The 19,896-nt window shown below is 41.5% G+C and overlaps 1 protein-coding gene and 1 long non-coding RNA gene across 3 annotated transcripts; both read left to right on the forward strand.

The window, feature by feature from the left end:
• Nucleotides 1–312: 312 nt before the first annotated feature.
• On the forward strand, nt 313–8,890 carry LOC108891008 (solute carrier family 25 member 48; the record flags this gene model as incomplete). The annotated part of the gene is made up of 7 exons (XM_051067660.1): nt 313–356; nt 777–848; nt 1,753–2,005; nt 3,774–4,061; nt 5,753–5,886; nt 6,862–7,012; nt 7,332–8,890. Coding segments are annotated over 6 exons (896 nt in total), but the record flags the coding sequence as incomplete, so codon positions are not given.
• Nucleotides 8,891–11,697: 2,807 nt separating this feature from the next.
• LOC127139613 (uncharacterized) lies at nt 11,698–18,038 on the forward strand. Of its 2 annotated transcripts, XR_007809864.1 has the most exons (7): nt 11,700–12,110; nt 12,375–12,489; nt 12,645–13,093; nt 13,674–14,328; nt 14,908–15,561; nt 16,141–16,794; nt 17,374–18,038. It is a non-coding gene; the product is annotated as an uncharacterized LOC127139613 (long non-coding RNA). The 2 variants fall into 2 exon arrangements; XR_007809865.1 differs by lacking the exon at nt 13,674–14,328 and having other exon boundaries at nt 11,698–12,110.
• The last annotated feature ends 1,858 nt before the right edge of the window (nt 18,039–19,896 follow it).

Raw genomic sequence — 19,896 nt, forward strand, 5'->3', positions numbered from 1 at the left:
CACAGAGAGCAGAGGGTTAATAAGGCAACAATAGCTCATGTTTTTGCCCCAGGGCCCCATGATGGCGGCCCAGTTGGACCAGTCTCTTTTTTATTGCAGCAGGGAATCGCTGAGTGTTTGTGACATTAAATGCATCACAAACCAAAAAGAAAAGAATCTTTCAGACTGAACTGAGTCAGTTTAAGATAAAGACGAGCTGCAGTTTCAGCTCGTTGTAAAACTATGTTTGTCTTTACAGTAAAAGTCTGTTTCGCTGTGTAATCATCTCTCTTTTCTTCTTCTCTGTGTGTTTTCTTTGTCCTCTGGCTGCAGGAGCGTCCAGTGTGGTCGTCGGCCACCCGCTGGACACAGTGAAGGTATTTAACATTTTACCACATCTTTAACTTGTTACTCTGTTTTAGTGTTTGTGCCACATCCTGTTTAATTTATTTCACCACCAGAGGATTTAAGACTCATTTGCCACGTTGAACAGATTTTCTTGCTTTTCATTGTTGAAGGAAGTTGTTTGTTTATTCTGGAAAACTCTGATCCACATGGTGATGTGAAGCTGCAGAGGTTTAAATGAAAATGAAACATTCTAAAATGGAGATGATGTGTTTTAATGAGACAGATCATGAGGCTAACACACAGTGAACATGTTAGAAACCTGTTGGACACAGATCAGATCTGATTTATTTCTGGAACAGGGTTGTGTGGCTGAGGCTGGAGGGTAAAACCTCAGCTTCCTGTTTTTGTTGTGTTTTATTTTGAAAGTGGTTCATGTCTGTCTCATTCAGACGCGGCTTCAGGCGGGAAAAGGCTACAAGAACACGCTGCACTGTGTCCTCACCATCTACAGGAAGGAGACGGTAAACGGTCAAACTCCATCTGTCTCCACTCTGTTCTGTTCTGGTTTTATTTGGTTTGTTTGTGCTCAGTACGTCCTGATCAAAGTGATTTACATGGTGTTGAAATCATGAGTTTTTATTGGCCCAAAGCTGACCTCAGTGGGAGTCATTGGCTCAGTGTGTTACCATATCTTTATCAATTGAATGCTAATTATTTCATAGATCCCCCCCAGGCTCTCAGGCTGTAACTGCTGTAAACCACGACTGGGATGCACATTATGTCCAAAGACTGCTCCTAAACACAGCGTGACGCAAATAAAGAATGTGAAAGTGCAAAATAGTTCAGGTCCTGCTCGGGATGTGACCTCCACATCTGAGGCAGAGACCAACTACCAGGATCGTCTAACATTTAATCTGCAAATGTTCCGAGTGAGGCCAGATACAGACCCTGGTGCTGGTGTAAACCTACAGACTGACGCAGTTTCTCAGCAGGAATCTGACGATCATCTGAAAACAACTGAATTCCACCACAGACCTGATTTATTGTTGGGAACTGAAGAGAATCTGATGGTGATGGTTGTTGACCACTACAGACACGTCTGTGTTGTTCAGGCGGTGAACAGCTGTGTTTAACTGTCAACATGTGTTCAGCAAACTCCAACACCCCCTCTGCCCCCCCGCCTCCCCTGTCCCCCCTCTGCCCTCCCTCTGCCCCCCCCCACCCTCCCCCTGTCCCCCCTCTGCCCCCCCGTTAGGAGAGAAGACTTTCCACAGAGAAAAGATTCAGAGTGTTTGGCAGCAGCTTCTGCTCGTTTTTCATTCTGTGTGTTGTTGGCACAGACCAACATCCAGCTCCAGCTCTGTGCTGTGAGTTTTTCAGTGTTTGTTCTGGATCTAACGGTCCTCCCTCCTCTCTGTCCCTCAGGTCTCCGGGTTCTTTAAGGGCATGTCTTTCCCTCTGGCCAGCGTCACCGTCTACAACTCGGTGGTGTTTGGCTTCTTCAGCAACACACAGAGACTCATAAGCAAGTATCGCTATGGCGACGGGCGGCATCCCTGCGGCATGCTGGACCTGACCGTGGCCAGCATGCTGACGGGGCTGATGTCGGTGGGCCTGGGAGCCCCGGTGGATCTGGTCAAGATCAGACTGCAAATGCAGACGCAGACGGTTCTGGCAGGTAAATCAGGGTTTGTTGTTTGGGCCTGAGATGTTTGTGAAAGAAGAATCATTCATTCTGAAGCTGGACGATGGAGATAAACAGTCCTGTGTTTTCACCCAGTGTGTTTTAATTCTGTCGTTCTAAAGCTTAGAGAGTGTTTTCACTCAATGCATGAAACCTCTCTTTCTGCATTTTTCTGGTCTGTGTCTGACCACGACCATGTGACAGAGGCAGCCTCCTTTAAGAACCAGCTCCACGATGTGTCTGGAGCCGAGATCTGGTTCCGTCTCTCTTTGACTCTCCATGCTGCTGTTCACCTCTCTGCCTGCATCCACGTGGAGCAGCGACTGAAAACCAAAACATCAGTGTATTTTATGACGCCATGATTAATCGACAGACGTTTTTCTTTCGTCAGCTGATATAGATCGTCATATCGTTCAGGTCTACTGCCGCGTTTTAGAACCGTATGTGTCTCAGTTCAGCTGCAGGTCATGGCCGTCAGATCATTAATGAGTTCTCAGATGAACTCTAACCCTACCACAGATAATCAGGTCAGCACAGTGTCCAGAGTCGCCCTCTCACACAGGCAGAACACACTCGTACTGGATATCCTCAGAACATCACGATTCTCTCTCACAATGTTTCTTTGCAGTGGTTAACCAGATACACAAGGAAACAGAAGAATATAACGGTGCCTGATGGAACAGGAACATCAATGTTCAACAACAAAAACAGAGTGCTCCTGTTTTTAACTTCAATCTAACTGAACATAAGAACAACCACTTCAGTCTCTCGTCGTCTCTCACCTGGTTCAGTTTTGAATTTTTTATTTATCACACCGATTAATTCTGTTTCTGCTCTGACTCTCGTGGTGAAACAGAGCTTTGTCTCCTGCTGAGGGAGAAGACAGGAGTTTGTTTTGATGAAGCTGGTGCAGAATCGTCATCATTTTAGATGAGGTTTAGATGAGGGGTGGAGGAGAGACGATGGTGACCTGCGGTGAGCTGGGTTTGTAATTCACGTGTTAAAACATCAACTGACTCTGTTATTGATTTGGAAACAATGGAAACAACACACAGTGAGAACATCGTGTCCTGTTACAGTCTGTAGTTCGACTGAGGATTTGAAACTGTCATTAAAACTGATCCTCTCCTCTCAGTAACTGTTGTTACCAGTTTAACTGAAGTATTATAATTGAAGCTGAAATGAAAGTTGAAGCATCGCTGGAAACAGTTTCAGCTTGATGGTGTCAGTCAGAGCTGAATCTGTTTCATATTCAGTTAATTGTTAATGGTTATTTCAACATTCAGACTCTCAGATAGGAGGTTTTGGATCAGTGATCAGATGTTTTCTTCATGAATTCACTGGAGGAAATCTCAGGTAAACCTCAGCTGCTCTCTCACCTGCGCTGCAGACCTGACCTCAGGACTGGGTATTAACCAGACTTTACCCTGCAGCTCTCTGGTATAAAGTCAGTGTCCAGTTGATCTAATGAGCCGCCTGGCCTGTGACTCTGTTGTTAAACATTAAACCAATAAAACTGAGGTCAGGAGTTTCATTATAAGGTGAAACGGCACATGAAACCTTTATTTGCCTTTTATTTGTTTACAGCTTCTATCGACTCTTCATACAGGTCATGTGATAAGTGATGTTCCTCAGAGACGGATCTGAACCAGCTGAACTCAGCTCGCTTCTCTGAGATTAAATAAACCTGAACCACAGAAGTTTTACTTCCATACGATGCGTTCACTGACCCCCCCGGTCATGTTTACTTCCTGTCCCACAGAGAACTTACACCTTGCTGGAAACGTATCGAGCGGCACCAACATCCCTCTGCGCTCCGTCAACATCCCGAGCCAGAGACTGTACCGAGGACCCATCCACTGTATCAGCAGCATCCTGCAGACCGAGGGGGTCCAGGGTCTGTATCGAGGAGCCGGGGCCATGATCCTGAGGGACGTCCCCGGATACACGCTCTACTTTATCCCGTACACCATCTTCTGTGACCTGCTGAAGTCGGACGCCAAGTCCAGCCCTCACCCCTGTTCTATCTGGCTGGCTGGAGGACTGGCAGGTGAATGTCAGAGAGAAGATGTTTCCTGTGAGATCAGGGTGTTTGAGTTGGTTGGTAACAGGTGGTTAACCTCCTGAGACTCTGTCTTCATACAGGGACGTTACACTGGGAGCTTCATTTAACTAAAGTCAGACCTGTTGTCCTCGTGTTAACAGAATCACTCTGAACTCAACAGTGTAGAAACAAGATGGCGGCGATCTCTGTTCTACAGCTGAGATCAGAGGAAGAAAACCTGATCAGTTTCTGGTCGAAACGTGTTTTTTCTGCTCAGGAACATTAGTTGTTTGATGGACGACAGGAACCGTTCAGACTGGATCCTTCAGCTTTCTGGATGTTTCTTCATCATTTCACTGAGGAAGGAAAATGTTCAGTTACACAACGTTTAATAATCAGAAGGATTTTAGATGAGTTGTGTTGTTCAGACTCTGAAATAAAGAGCTTTATTCACTGATGGGCTTTATTTTGTTAGACAGTAAAAACGACTTCCTGTTCGGAGACATGGTTCAGTTTTGATTCTGGAGAAATGAAAGCTGCAGACAGAATCATCACTCTGGTCTTGGGAGGTTTAATTTTGGTCAGTGGCCTCAGACTGAAGCCTAACATTCATGAACAGTAATGTTTAGCGGTCGTTGGTTTTATCAGCTCACAGCTCGATGAGGTGAATGACAGGTCACGGAGCAGGAAGTCATGCCAATGGGCATGGCCCCATTTCACAGTATTGTGATTGCAGCTCTTGTTGAAAGTCGTCTGACCTTCCTCCTTCAGTTCACAGCCGTTTGATTTCTGTACCTGAAATTTCTACCAGTTTATACCATAGCAGAAAATATTGCTCTTCGCTGTCCCAGTCCACGTTGGACGGTTTGTTTGTGCAGACAGGTGTTTTATTGACGTCGTTTGCTCTGCTCCATAAAGGTGTGACCTGATCTCACCTCCTCGTTTCTGTAGGTTTACTGATTTCAGGGCAGAGTTATTTCTGGAAATGATTTGCTAACGTGTGGAAGGAAGGGGGAGGTAAACTTATAGCTGGGAGGGGTGTAAACTTATAGCTGACCTCATGGATAAACAGCCTGCAGACTCCTGTGGATGTTGGGAGTTGTTTGCTCTCTGAGGTTCGAGCAGACTTGTGTTCAGATTCAGACAAACTGACCGAGTGAAAATGTGCTGAAGGATCAAATCAGCTGTGGCTCATAAATCATGTTTAGGCTGGAACCAGCAGCTGGATTTCAGATTAAATCTTTGTTCCCTCCTGTGATTTAACCTGCTCATATTCACCATGTTGTCTATATTATCTGTCTGTGGCGGTGTTTTCCTCTGCGTCTCAGGCTCAGTTCTGATTGGCTGGTGACGGCAACCTGTGGTCTGATATGAAACGTTCCAGTTTCACCTCCAGGTGTTTCTGTCTGTACTTCCACTCAGTCAGCCGTCGAACGAATAAATAACTTCAGGTTTTACAAGGAGCACCTGAATGCATCATTACCTGTTAGTTCTGTTCTGTCAGGTTGAACTGTCTCATGTGAGGAGTTGGACCAGGTTCAGCTGAATCCTCGAAGGGACTTTGGCTGTTTAGGCACAGAGTTTATAAACTGCAGCTTTTTAATGGAGTTCTCAGGTGGTTCATGTAAAGTAAAAGTAAAGTTTGCTCTCCTCCTCTTCCTCCTCCTCCTCTTCTTCTTCCTCCTCCTCCTCCTCAGGGTCCATTTCCTGGGTGACTGCGACACCGGCCGACGTGGTGAAGAGTCGAATGCAGGCTGACGCTCAGCTGCAGAGAAAGTACAAGGGAATCTTACACTGCATCATCCACAGCTACAAGACTGAGGGGATCCAGGTGAGACGCACAAACACAACACGACAGAGACTCAGTCAGGAGCGAAGATTTGATTCCTTTTATTAAACAGCTGAGGCTTCGACTGGAGCTTTACACCAAGTCTAAATATTTCTGAGCAGCAGGAAATCAGGAGGTGAATTTTCTAAAGAGAACTTTAAATATCTGATAAACAAAACCCAAACTTCAGCTGATTATTATATTTACCAGATTCATTCTTAAATGAGACACAACAGAGTCTCAGTAAAGTGCAGTAATGGGGCCACCTCCCTCCTCCTACACAAAATAAAATAAAAATCTCTGTGAGGTGACATCTTGTTTTTGTCCAAAATATTTCCCATAAGAAGCAGGAGACCTGTTTGATCTACAGACTGGAAACAGCAACTTTTTCTTAGTATTTAAATGTATTTTGATCATTACAGAGAGGATGATGAACCCAGTTTTAATGCTGCTCAGTTCTAGTCTCAGAGTCTTTCGTTGATTTTGTCAGACTGAACATAAATCCTGTCTCTGGTGGGAATTAAAAACTAAAAGTGTATTTCTCTCTGTGAGACTGTGAGTAGACATGAATCAGACTTACTGTATGAGCTGCTGTAACAGATGGTTTAATAGTCACAGAGTGAAACCTTAGATCAACAGAGTAAACAGAGTCACTCAGATGAGTCAGGTTCAGTTCTCAGAAGTCAGATCCTCCTGAAGAGAGTTTAACCGAGTGTCGTGTTACAACATCAGCAGATTAAAAACCATGAGTTATTGACAGTGACTGATAATCAGCTGAATTTAATGTGGATCAGAGTCATTTACAGGAAAATGTTCCCTGAATGAAACCTGCAGCTGTTACACAAACCACAGACCTTAGACCTGTTGAAGCCTCAGTCAGGGTCACGTCAGGTCGTTCTCAGACATGTGATCAATAACAGAAGGTCAGTGTTGATGACTCGGGTTATTGAGGACCGTTTCTTTCTCCTGTGTTTGCAGGTTTTCTTCCGCGGAGCGTCGGTCAACGCCATCCGAGGCTTCCCGATGAGCGCCACCATGTTCCTGACCTACGAACTCTCACTGCAGTTCTTCAGGAGCCTCTAGGACACAGGAAACATGTCAGCGGTGAAGGAATCATACTCAGTTCTTGGTAAACGAGCACACACACACACACACACACACACAGAAACTGGTTGGCATCAGTGATGGTTTTAACCAGTCCTGTTTGTTGTGGGAGCTCACACTGTTAAATAATAAGAATCAGGACTCCTTCACTTTTCAATGGCCCGAAACTGAAAAACTACAAAAGTTACTTAACTTCAAACTCTCTAAAATGCTAAAACATTAGCATCATGAGGCTAACAGGCGATACATGGATGATTTTAGATTCTCATTCTCATTATTTAACAGAGAAGTTGAATTTTTCTTCAAATTTACCAAAGAACTCTGTGTGTTCCTGTTTAAGGTAGTTCAGAGGTTATGTGGTCAGTGTAGGATCATTAATCCTTCTCCACCAAGGCAGCTTCAGGGCCAGTTCAGAGAACATGTCACAGAAATGTCGCCGTTTATCACTACAAGACTCCACTGACAAAAACAGGAATTTTACAGAGCAGAACACAGGAGCTGCTACAATACTACTGCCTCCATCTGGTAGTTTGTTTGTGTCATTATGTGGTACTTTTACTTCAGTAAAGTATCTGGTTACTTCTTCCACCTCTGAATAACACAAACACACTAACAGATGGAGGCAGTGGTATTCCAGCAGCTCCCAGTAAAATTCCTGTTTTTGTCAATGGAGCCTGGTAGAGATATATAGAGATGTTTCTGTTCTCTTTAATAAAATCATCCATAATGTCAGACACTGAGAATAACAGTCTGAGTCTGTCAGTGGAGAAGGTTTAATCTGTCCTGCATCATCACTTTACCTGAAGACGAGGAAACTCCGCCTTCACACCTGAAGCTTCTTCCTGGTGAAGACTCTCTTCTGTCTCCACCTGTGGAAAAAAGGGTTCAGATGAATAATCTGTTACTGCACAGTATCAGACAGTTAACGCTGATTTGTCAGGCAAAAGACAAAGACTGAAAAATGACGTTTAGAATATTTTGTATGAAAAGTTTAAACATCATTTCAGCCAAGTTTTAACCTCAACATCTTCTGACCTGCAAATCACCAACTCATCATGCTCAGTAAAGAAGGGAGCCGTGCACTTTGACCTCAGTAAGATGAAGAAATACCACTTCATGCTGAAAATAAGAGTTTAATGCTTTTACAAAGGATGAGACATTTTCAGAACAGCTGAGTCTAAATTACATTTTTTTGTTTGTTTGTTGATCAGTTTTCAGTTTTGACTTGTTTCAGTTCAATCTAAAACTTAAATGATTTCATGCACTTACTCAACATATTTAATTAAAGCTAGAATCAGATTCTATGACTATAATGAATATGAGACATATAATGTTGAAAATGACACATCCTTCTGTTCGTTACATGGACTGTATGAACGTCCCATGTTACCGTCCACCTGTACATATTATATTTGTGTGTTTCTTATATTAAGAAAAAAGAGTTTTACAAGTTAATTTTAACTTCATGTTAACATGAGTTTTTCCCCATAATATTATTAAAATGCACAAATTCTGATACATGAACACAAGCCATTATAGTACAGTTACATTACTGCAGCATAAATACTCACTAACAAACAGTTATACAGTATTTACAGCTAATGACTCAGAAGAAGGTTCACTCTACAATCAGATATCCAGCTGAGATGTCTACTTTTAAAAGAATTATTATTTTTATGGATTTAAAAACATGTTTTATTGTGAAATCTAATCAGTCTTCTCACACAATGGATATTTCTTATTTTGGAGTGAACAACCTTCGTAGAAATGGATTTTCCTGCCTTGTAGTGACACTTTAAACAGTTTTCCTGTCATGTAAATACATGTAAATATGTAAACTGCCATTCCAGATGGTGGAGAGCATCAAGTGTGTTATTGTACAGAAATAAAGCTCTTAAACACATCAGCTGTCTCTGCTCGTCTGTGAAGAAAGTGTGACTCGTGACCGCTCGTCATGTGACAACTTGCCGTACGTCAACTGTTGCTTATAGACACTGAGCTGCTGCCAGATAAAAACCTGATGATGTCCAGACGTGTGAACAGGAGGGAGCTGTTTTTCACGCTGCTGTAACTGAGCCCGATGGGAAGTCAGGTCGAAGCTGGCCCACTGCCTGCAGGCGGCTGATAACAGCTCTGAGGTCCCCATGATAACTACAGTCAACTGTCTAACCTGTGTTTGTGTTACTGCCTGAAATACGCCCTGTGATGTTCGGCAGTGTCCACTAGGTGGCAGTGTTTGTCACTGGTTGTGCCACTCAGGTTCAGCTTTGAGGGGAATCTGCAAAATACACATCACAACAAATAAAACATGAATAAGTCAGTTCATTTTTATGTCATTTTAAAGGTGCACAACTTGGTATTTAGACGTCCCGTTAAATAATGTTACAGTATTAAAGATTTCTGTATCATGTATAACAGCTGCTGCTGTAATCTGTAATCCCACCTCAGATATCCACAATAACATGCAACTTGTGTCAAATGTAGAACCAACATTTTGCCAATTTTTGCACAATAAACACAAACACAACACCCAACAAAATGAGGTCAACATTTCATTATAAACATTTCCTCATCCACTGCAAATGGCCTGAAACGTGCTCCTTAACATCTTCTATGGAGATGAAATTGGATGTGACATTTTACCAGTTGACTATTTGTGCTACCCTGCTAACTTATAGAAGTAATAGTCCATTCTGACAGTGTCCTGTAATTTCCACTTTGGGCTGAGGAGGCTGCTGTTTCTCAGCGTCCTTTTCAGTGTTACTTTAATGAAACTCCAGCCTGAGTTATACGTCAAAAATCCAATTCTATGAGCTTGACCAAGTATGCACTCTCCAGGTTTACTGTGCTGTACTCAGAGTATTTTAAACATGTTAAAAATCAGTCGTCCATCACCACAGTTATTACTTGTCACTCTTGATGAGTGTGGGCTGCACAACAGAAGAGAGAGCACTTTAAATGTAAATGAGACTGTGGTGTTGACAGGTTTCCTGATGTGAAAGCCAACAGATCAGCAGCTGGGATTTGGTTTGAGGTTGGGTCAGGCCAGAGATCAACCAAAGCGCTGACCTGATGTAAATTCTCTCAGCACCTGGGAGGTTGGCTGCTCCTCTGTCTGACCTTTGATATGCTAATGTCCTCGCTTTACATTCTCCAAGATGCTACACAGAAGCTGCGACTAACACGGTCACACGTCTTCACTTATACAGACACATTTCAGAATGATGTTTGTCCTGACCCTGGCATAAATCTGTCCTTCAGGACTGACCAATTACTCATCTCTAGGCACTTAAAGGATAACTGGTATTGAACCTGGGCCATATGTTCCCTGGTTAATGAATATGTTCCCTGGTTAATTGGTGTGAATGATTGACAGGGACAAAAGTCCAGGCCTGATCCAACACATGTAATTTATCTACATGTTGGTTTCATTTCTAAAGCTCCAGAGACATAGATTGATTATTAATATTACATCCATGACGCAGACCTTTTCCTCCTTCCCCCGTCGTTGAGCTTGCCTGCGTCGTCATTGGCTGCGTCGTGTGACGTCACCGGTCATGACCTTGGGGGAGGAGCGTGGAGAGGCGGAGAAACGAAGCCGGAAAACAGATTTAAACCAGCGTTTGAACGGTTCTCTCGGTTTGTCAGTACCGTGAGGAAACTGAATCACCAGAGAATCCTGGAGGTTAAAACAAACTGTGGAGCTGCTTTTTGTCGAATGAGGCTGGACGCTGAACACACCTGTAGCGCGAAGGTAAGGCTAAGGAGTGAACTAGCTAGCGGCGAGCGTTAGCATTAGCCTTCTCTGTTAGAGACATATTTCGACTTTATTTCCATTTTTTCCCCCATTTTTTTTATATCGCGTGGGTCAGAGTGTGTTTGTGTTTCCCTGACATGAGCTGTGGAACCCAACGTGGTGAAAACACATCGATCTCCTGATAGATGTTTAAATCCCTGTTGTGTTTGTTTACAGTCACTTTACCAACATTTTCCATCTCTCTGTAACTCTCTGTTCCATCCTGGTCATTCTAACTCAGTTTATGGCAGCCCTTCGTGTCGTTGTCATCGTTTTGTGTCGAATTGTGGTCAATCCGTATTGTATCGCGTCTGTACCTGGCTGCTTTACACTTGGATGCCAGCGTTAGCAGTAGCGTCGAGCGTTAGCATTAGCATTATCTTTAAATGATGCATTAGAAGCTTTTTCCTTTTTGTTTTCGGTTTTATTTGCGTGGGCTAAAGTGATTTGTGTTTCCGTGACTGTAGCGTCCCTGACATGAGCTGTGGAGGGTGGGAACAGTTTAGTCTGTTTCTCTGATTATCATGTCCTTGTGGTCATGTTGTGTCTTTACCTGGATGCTTAGTCTCTTTGTGGTCGTTCTCACTGCGTCTCTGTAGTTCTGCGTCCTGATCATTTTACGTTTCTTTGAGGTCGTTTTGTGTTTCGTTGTGGCAGTTCAGCATCTCATTGTGACCGTTGTGTCTTTGTAGATTAGTGGCAGTAATCTGTCCACAGCTATCAACTGACCCGCAGTAGTGATGAGAAATTTCTTAAAACTTGACTGAGCTCAGTTTTATGTTAAATTCAATCTTGAAAACTAAACTTTAACTCTTTGCTCCTCCACAAGTTTGAAGCTCAAACATCTTAGTTCCTTTGCTGTTAGTTCAGCCCATTTTCTGAAACACTCCTCTAATGTTTGGAGAATGCTCTGGTTCATCTGTAATGATTAATATCCAGTCATTAGTTTGTTTGGACTTGATGCTTGTTTGAGCTCAGTTTGGTGTTAAAGGCTTGAAAACTACATTTTGACTCTGTGCTCCTCCGCAGTGTCTGAGCTGAGATCAATTAGAAATCATTACACCAACATTTAAGCTTTTAAAGTCAAAATTATACTTTCAGATTTTAACATTGCTTTTCTCTTTGAGGTCAGTCAAGTTTTATTTGTAATTGTTGAGCTTTAGTGTTTAGTTTTCACTGTGTGAGTTTTAGTGGTAAAAAGTTTCATTACTCTGCCGTATTAGTTAGTTAATCACTGTTTCAGGTGTTGTACTTGTGTTTTCCAGGTCGACTTGCTCAGCTGCTGCAGCTTGGACAGAAACACCAACATCACCTTACAGACCAACAGGTGTGTGTCCTAAACATGATAATGTCAGCACTCGCTTGATTTTTTTCATTTAGTGTCACTGGGTAAATCCCAGCTGATTCTGTCTGTGGTGGAAGAAATACTCAGACCTTTTACTGAAGTATCATAAACACAAGTTAAAATTACTGATAGTGTTTATTATTGCTGTGCAGTTCACAGTAACATACATGACTGCTTCAGTGATTAGTTGATAGACACACAACAATCATTTGACTTTTTCCCAAATATTTGTTGTTGGTTCTTCAGGAGGTGACGACAGTCAGCTGTTGATTTTCTGAAACAGCCTCTAATGGTTGTTAAATGTTCACGAGAGTCTTCGTACAATTAAGAAGTTCTTTGAGACCAGGACAGAGGCCACCAGGTAATTCACCAACAGTTTTACATCAACTGTCCAACAAAGAGCACTGATCTGTCCTGTTTAAACTGTTTATGTTCAGTATTCAATATATCAGAAAAGTGTAATCATAAAAGTAACTGATCATTTTTCTTTGCATGTTTCTCTTTGATTTCCTCCAGGTGTCACCACTTCGTCCACGACATCACCAAGAATCGCAGAGACATGGTCCATGATCGGAGAGACATTGTTGAGGATGAGGGAGACACCGTCCACGATCAGAAACATTGTCTGTGGTCGCAGAGACCTTGTCAAAGACGGGAGAGACGTTGTCCGTGATCAGAGACATTGTCCCATGCTTCGCAGAGCTCTGCGCAAGAATCGGTAGTGACACTGTGGTTCCTCGATTCGACGGCATGACCGCGATCATGGAGATATTTGTCGATGGTCACAGAGACAACGTCTATGATCTCAGAGACATCGTCCACGATCATAAAGACATTGTCCATGGTCACAGAGACTTTGTCCATAATCTCAGAGACATGTCCGCGATCACAGAGACGTAGTCCACGATCACAGAGAGTCTTCATACTATGAAGAAGTTCTTTGAGACCAGGACAGAGGCCTCCAGGTAATTCACTAACAGCTTTACATCAACTCCAACAACAAGAGCACTGACATTAAACTGTTTATGTTGAGTAGTCAGTATATAAGGAAAGTGTAATGATAGAACTAATCTGAAATATAAAAATAATGCATGAGTAATCTGTATTTATAGAAGTAATGTAAAAGTAATTAGCAATACCAGAAGAAGTATGAAATAAATCACAATAATAAGACATCAAAAACTGTCAAAAAAAGTCATGATGTAGCAAGATATTAAAAAATGTCATGGTATAGTATGGTGTCTAGACCGTACTCTTTTATATTATTTAACAGAAAGAAACCCAACAATTCCCACCATGAGCAGCACTAAGCGACAGTGGCAAGAAAAAACTTCCTTTAAGAGGTAGAAACCTTGAACAGAAGCAGACTCAGGGTGGGCGGCCATCTGCCTCAACTGGTTGGGTAGTATAGTGAAGCATCAAACATGTTGTGAATATATTCTACTATAGTAAGGCATGTGTTTTCATGGTTAAACTGTTGATGAGGAATAAGTAGTAGTGTATTGATCATTTTTTCTTTGTATGTTTCTCTTTGATTCCCTCCAGGTGTCACCACTTCGTCCACAACATTGCCAAGAATCGCAAAGACACGGCCCATGATCGGAGAGACATTGTTGAGGATGAGGGAGACATCGTCCGTGATCAGAGACATTGTCCATGACTCGTGGTGACTTGGTCCCCGATAAGTCGGCATTGCTGGCGTTCAGAGACATTGTCAATGATCGCAGAAACTTTGTCCATAATCTCAGAGACATTGTCCGCGATCCCCGGGGCATCGTCCACGATCGCAGAGACATGGTCCATGATCGGAGAGACATTGTTGAGGATGAGGGAGACATCGTCCACGATCAGAAACGTTGTCTGTGGTCGCAGAGACCTTGTCAAAGACGGGAGAGGCGTTGTCCGTGATCAGAGACATTGTCCCATGCTTCGCAGAGCTCTGCGCAAGAATCGGTAGTGACACTGTGGTTCCTCGATTCGACGGCATGACCGCGATCATGGAGATATTTGTCGATGGTTACAGAGACAACGTCTATGATCTCAGAGACATCGTCCACGATCATAAAGACATTGTCCATGGTCGCAGAGACTTTGTCCATAATCTCAGAGACATGTCCGCGATCACAGAGACGTAGTCCACGATCACAGAGAGTCTTCATACTATGAAGAAGTTCTTTGAGACCAGGACAGAGGCCTCCAGGTATTTCACCAACAGCTTTACATCAACTCCAACAACAAGAGCACTGACATTAAACTGTTTATGTTGAGTAGTCAGTATATAAGGAAAGTGTAATGATAGAACTAATCTGAAATATAAAAATAATGCATAAGTAATCTGTATTTATAGAAGTAATGTAAAAGTAATTAGCAATACCAGAAGAAGTATGAAATAAATCACAATAATAAGACATCAAAAACTGTCAAAAAAAGTCATGATGTAGTAAGATATTAAAAAATGTCATGGTATAGTATGGTGTCTAGACCGTACTCTTTTATATTATTTAACAGAAGAAACCCAACAATTCCCACCATGAGCAGCACTAAGCGACAGTGGCAAGAAAAAACTTCCTTTAAGAGGTAGAAACCTTGAACAGAAGCAGACTCAGGGTGGGCGGCCATCTGCCTCAACTGGTTGGGTAGTATAGTGAAGCATCAAACATGTTGTGAATATATTCTACTATAGTAAGGCATGTGTTTTCATGGTTAAACTGTTGATGAGGAATAGGCAGTAGTGTATTGATCATTTTTTCTCTGTATGTTTCTCTTTGATTTCCTCCAGGTGTCACCACTTCGTCCACGACATCGCCAAGAATCGCAAAGACACGGCCCATGATCGGAGAGACATTGTTGAGGATGAGGGAGACATCGTCCGTGATCAGAGACATTGTCCATGACTCGTGGTGACTTGGTCCCCGATAAGTCGGCATTGCTGGCGTTCAGAGACATGTCAATGATCGCAGAAACTTTGTCCATAATCTCAGAGACATTGTCCGCGATCCCCGGGGCATCGTCCACGATCGCAGAGACATGGTCCATGATCGGAGAGACATTGTTGAGGATGAGGGAGACATCGTCCACGATCAGAAACGTTGTCTGTGGTCGCAGAGACCTTGTCAAAGACGGGAGAGGCGTTGTCCGTGATCAGAGACATTGTCCCATGCTTCGCAGAGCTCTGCGCAAGAATCGGTAGTGACACTGTGGTTCCTCGATTCGACGGCATGACCGCGATCATGGAGATATTTGTCGATGGTTACAGAGACAACGTCTATGATCTCAGAGACATCGTCCACGATCATAAAGACATTGTCCATGGTCGCAGAGACTTTGTCCATAATCTCAGAGACATGTCCGCGATCACAGAGACGTAGTCCACGATCACAGAGAGTCTTCGTACTATGAAGAAGTTCTTTGAGACCAGGACAGAGGCCTCCAGGTAATTCACTAACAGCTTTACATCAACTCCAGCAACAAGAGCACTGACATTAAACTGTTTATGTTGAGTAGTCAGTATATAAGGAAAGTGTAATGATAGAACTAATCTGAAATATAAAAATAATGCATAAGTAATCTGTATTTATAGAAGTAATGTAAAAGTAATTAGCAATACCAGAAGAAGTATGAAATAAATCACAATAATAAGACATCAAAAACTGTCAAAAAAGTCATGATGTAGTAAGATATTAAAAAATGTCATGGTATAGTATGGTGTCTAGACCGTACTCTTTTATATTATTTAACAGAAAGAAACCCAACAATTCCCACCATGAGCAGCACTAAGCGACAGTGGCAAGAAAAAACTTCCTTTAAGAGGTAGAAACCTTGAACAGAAGCAGACTCAGGGTGGGCGGCCATCTGCCTCAACTGGTTGGGTAGTATAGTGAAGCATCAAACATGTTGTGAATATATTCTACTATAGTAAGGCATGTGTTTTCATGGTTAAACTGTTGATGAGGAATAGGTAGTAGTCTATTGATCATTTTTTCTTTGTATGTTTCTCTTTGATTTCCTCCAGGTGTCACCACTTCGTCCACAACATTGCCAAGAATCGCAAAGACACGGCCCATGATCGGAGAGACATTGTTGAGGATGAGGGAGACATCGTCCGTGATCAGAGACATTGTCCATGACTCGTGGTGACTTGGTCCCCGATAAGTCGGCATTGCTGGCGTTCAGAGACATGTCAATGATCGCAGAAACTTTGTCCATAATCTCAGAGACATTGTCCGCGATCCCCGGGGCATCGTCCACGATCGCAGAGACATGGTCCATGATCGGAGAGACATTGTTGAGGATGAGGGAGACATCGTCCACGATCAGAAACGTTGTCTGTGGTCGCAGAGACCTTGTCAAAGACGGGAGAGGCGTTGTCCGTGATCAGAGACATTGTCCCATGCTTCGCAGAGCTCTGCGCAAGAATCGGTAGTGACACTGTGGTTCCTCGATTCGACGGCATGACCGCGATCATGGAGATATTTGTCGATGGTTACAGAGACAACGTCTATGATCTCAGAGACATCGTCCACGATCATAAAGACATTGTCCATGGTCGCAGAGACTTTGTCCATAATCTCAGAGACATGTCCGCGATCACAGAGACGTAGTCCACGATCACAGAGAGTCTTCGTACTATGAAGAAGTTCTTTGAGACCAGGACAGAGGCCTCCAGGTAATTCACTAACAGCTTTACATCAACTCCAGCAACAAGAGTACTGACATTAAACTGTTTATGTTGAGTAGTCAGTATATAAGGAAAGTGTAATGATAGAACTAATCTGAAATATAAAAATAATGCATAAGTAATCTGTATTTATAGAAGTAATGTAAAAGTAATTAGCAATACCAGAAGAAGTATGAAATAAATCACAATAATAAGACATCAAAAACTGTCAAAAAAGTCATGATGTAGTAAGATATTAAAAAATGTCATGGTATAGTATGGTGTCTAGACCGTACTCTTTTATATTATTTAACAGAAAGAAACCCAACAATTCCCACCATGAGCAGCACTAAGCGACAGTGGCAAGAAAAAACTTCCTTTAAGAGGTAGAAACCTTGAACAGAAGCAGACTCAGGGTGGGCGGCCATCTGCCTCAACTGGTTGGGTAGTATAGTGAAGCATCAAACATGTTGTGAATATATTCTACTATAGTAAGGCATGTGTTTTCATGGTTAAACTGTTGATGAGGAATAGGTAGTAGTCTATTGATCATTTTTTCTTTGTATGTTTCTCTTTGATTTCCTCCAGGTGTCACCACTTCGTCCACAACATTGCCAAGAATCGCAAAGACACGGCCCATGATCGGAGAGACATTGTTGAGGATGAGGGAGACATCGTCCGTGATCAGAGACATTGTCCATGACTCGTGGTGACTTGGTCCCCGATAAGTCGGCATTGCTGGCGTTCAGAGACATGTCAATGATCGCAGAAACTTTGTCCATAATCTCAGAGACATTGTCCGCGATCCCCGGGGCATCGTCCACGATCGCAGAGACATGGTCCATGATCGGAGAGACATTGTTGAGGATGAGGGAGACATCGTCCACGATCAGAAACGTTGTCTGTGGTCGCAGAGACCTTGTCAAAGACGGGAGAGGCGTTGTCCGTGATCAGAGACATTGTCCCATGCTTCGCAGAGCTCTGCGCAAGAATCGGTAGTGACACTGTGGTTCCTCGATTCGACGGCATGACCGCGATCATGGAGATATTTGTCAATGGTTACAGAGACAACGTCTATGATCTCAGAGACATCGTCCACGATCATAAAGACATTGTCCATGATCGCAGAGACTTTGTCCATAATCTCAGAGACATGTCCGCGATCACAGAGACGTAGTCCACGATCACAGAGAGTCTTCGTACTATGAAGAAGTTCTTTGAGACCAGGACAGAGGCCTCCAGGTAATTCACCAACAGCTTTACATCAACTGTCCAACACAGAGCACTGACATTAAATTATGTAGTTCAGTATTCAGTATATCCAAAAAGTGTTGTGAATAGAACTAATCTACAATATAAAAACTATGTATAAGTTATTTGTATTAACAGAAGTAATGTAAAAGCAATTAGTATCAGAAGTAATATGTAACAAGAAAAGTAATATGTAAAGGTAAAAGTGATCTAATATTAGTGATTATAGTAATTCAGTAATATACAAACAATGCAGAAGTCAACGTAATCCAAAAAAAGAAGTAGAAATGTCAGGTTATAATCAGAGATCAAAAATGCATAGTATAGTATGTGGTCAAAAGTGTATAAAAATGCCACAATATAGTAGAGAATCAAAAATGTAATTACACCAAGGCATGTAAAACCATCACGTTTTTGGTTCAGCTGTCATAATATAATAAGGCGTTAAAAATGGTCAAAAAAGTCACAGTGTAGTAAGGCTTCTAAAACCATCAAAAAATAGTATGGTAAGGCATGAAAGATGGTCAAAAAATGTCATAGTATTGTTAGGCATGAACAATGGTAAAAAAAAAAAAAAAGGTCATAGTATAGTAAGGCTTCTAAAACCATCAAAAAATAGTATAGTAAGGCATGAAAAATAGTCAAAAAATGTCATAGTATTGTAAGGCATGAAAAATGGTCAAGAAAGTCATAGTATAGTAAGGCATGAAAAATGACCAAAAAATGTCGTAGTATTGTAAGGCATGAAAAATGGTCAAAAAAGTCACACTATTGTAAGGCATGAAAAATGGTCAAAAAAAGTCATAGTATAGTAAGACTTCCAAAATAAGGCATGAAAAATGGTCAAAAAATGTCGTAGTATAGTAAGGCACGAAAAAATGGTCAAAAAAGTCACACTATTGTAAGGCATGAAAAATGCTCAAAAAATGTCATAGTATTGTGAGGCATGAAAAATGGTCAAAAAAAGTCATAGTACAGTTTAGGCACAAAAAATGGTCAAAAAAGTCACACTATTGTAAGGCATGAAAATGGTCAAAAAATGTCATAGTATAGTAAAGCATGAAAAATGGTCAAAAAATGTCATAGTATTGTAAGGCATGAAAAATGGTTATAAATGTCATAATATAGTAAGACTTCCAAATGGTAAAAAAAAGTCAGTATAGTAAGGCACAAAAAATGGTCAAAAAAGTCACACTATTGTAAGGCATGAAAAATAGTCAAAAAAGTCATAGTATAGTAATACTTCCAAAATAATCAATAAAAATTCACAGTATTGTAAGGCATGAAAAATGGTCAAAAAAGTCATAGTATAGTAAGGCATGAAAATGGTCAAAAAATGTTATAGTATAATAAGTCTTCAAAATGATCAAAAAAAGTCATAGTATAGTAAGACTTCCAAAATGGTCAAAAAAGTCACAATATTGTAAGGCATGAAAAATGTTCAAAAAATGTCATAGTATAGTAAGGCATGAAAAATGGTCAAAAAAGTCACACTATTGTAAGGCATGAAAAATGGTCAAAAATGTCATAGTATAGTAAGACTTCCAAAATGGTCAAGAAATGTCATAGTATTGTGAGGCACAAAAAATGGTCAAAAAAGTCACACTATTGTAAGGCAGAAAATAGTAAAAAAGTATAGATAAAATCCAAAATAATCAATAAAAATTCACAGTAGTAAGCATGAAAAAAAAAAAAAAAAAAAAAATGGTCAAAAAAGTCATAGTATAGTAAGACTCAAAATGTAAAAAAAAAAAAAAAAAAAAAAAAAAAAAAAAAAAAAAAAAAAAATGAAAAAAAAAAAAAAAGTCATAGTATAGTAATACTTCCAAAATAATCAATAAAAATTCACAGTATTGTAAG

This window comes from Lates calcarifer, unplaced genomic scaffold, assembly GCF_001640805.2.
Source record: "Lates calcarifer isolate ASB-BC8 unplaced genomic scaffold, TLL_Latcal_v3 _unitig_1853_quiver_1539, whole genome shotgun sequence".
Classification (NCBI taxonomy): domain Eukaryota; kingdom Metazoa; phylum Chordata; class Actinopteri; family Centropomidae; genus Lates; species Lates calcarifer.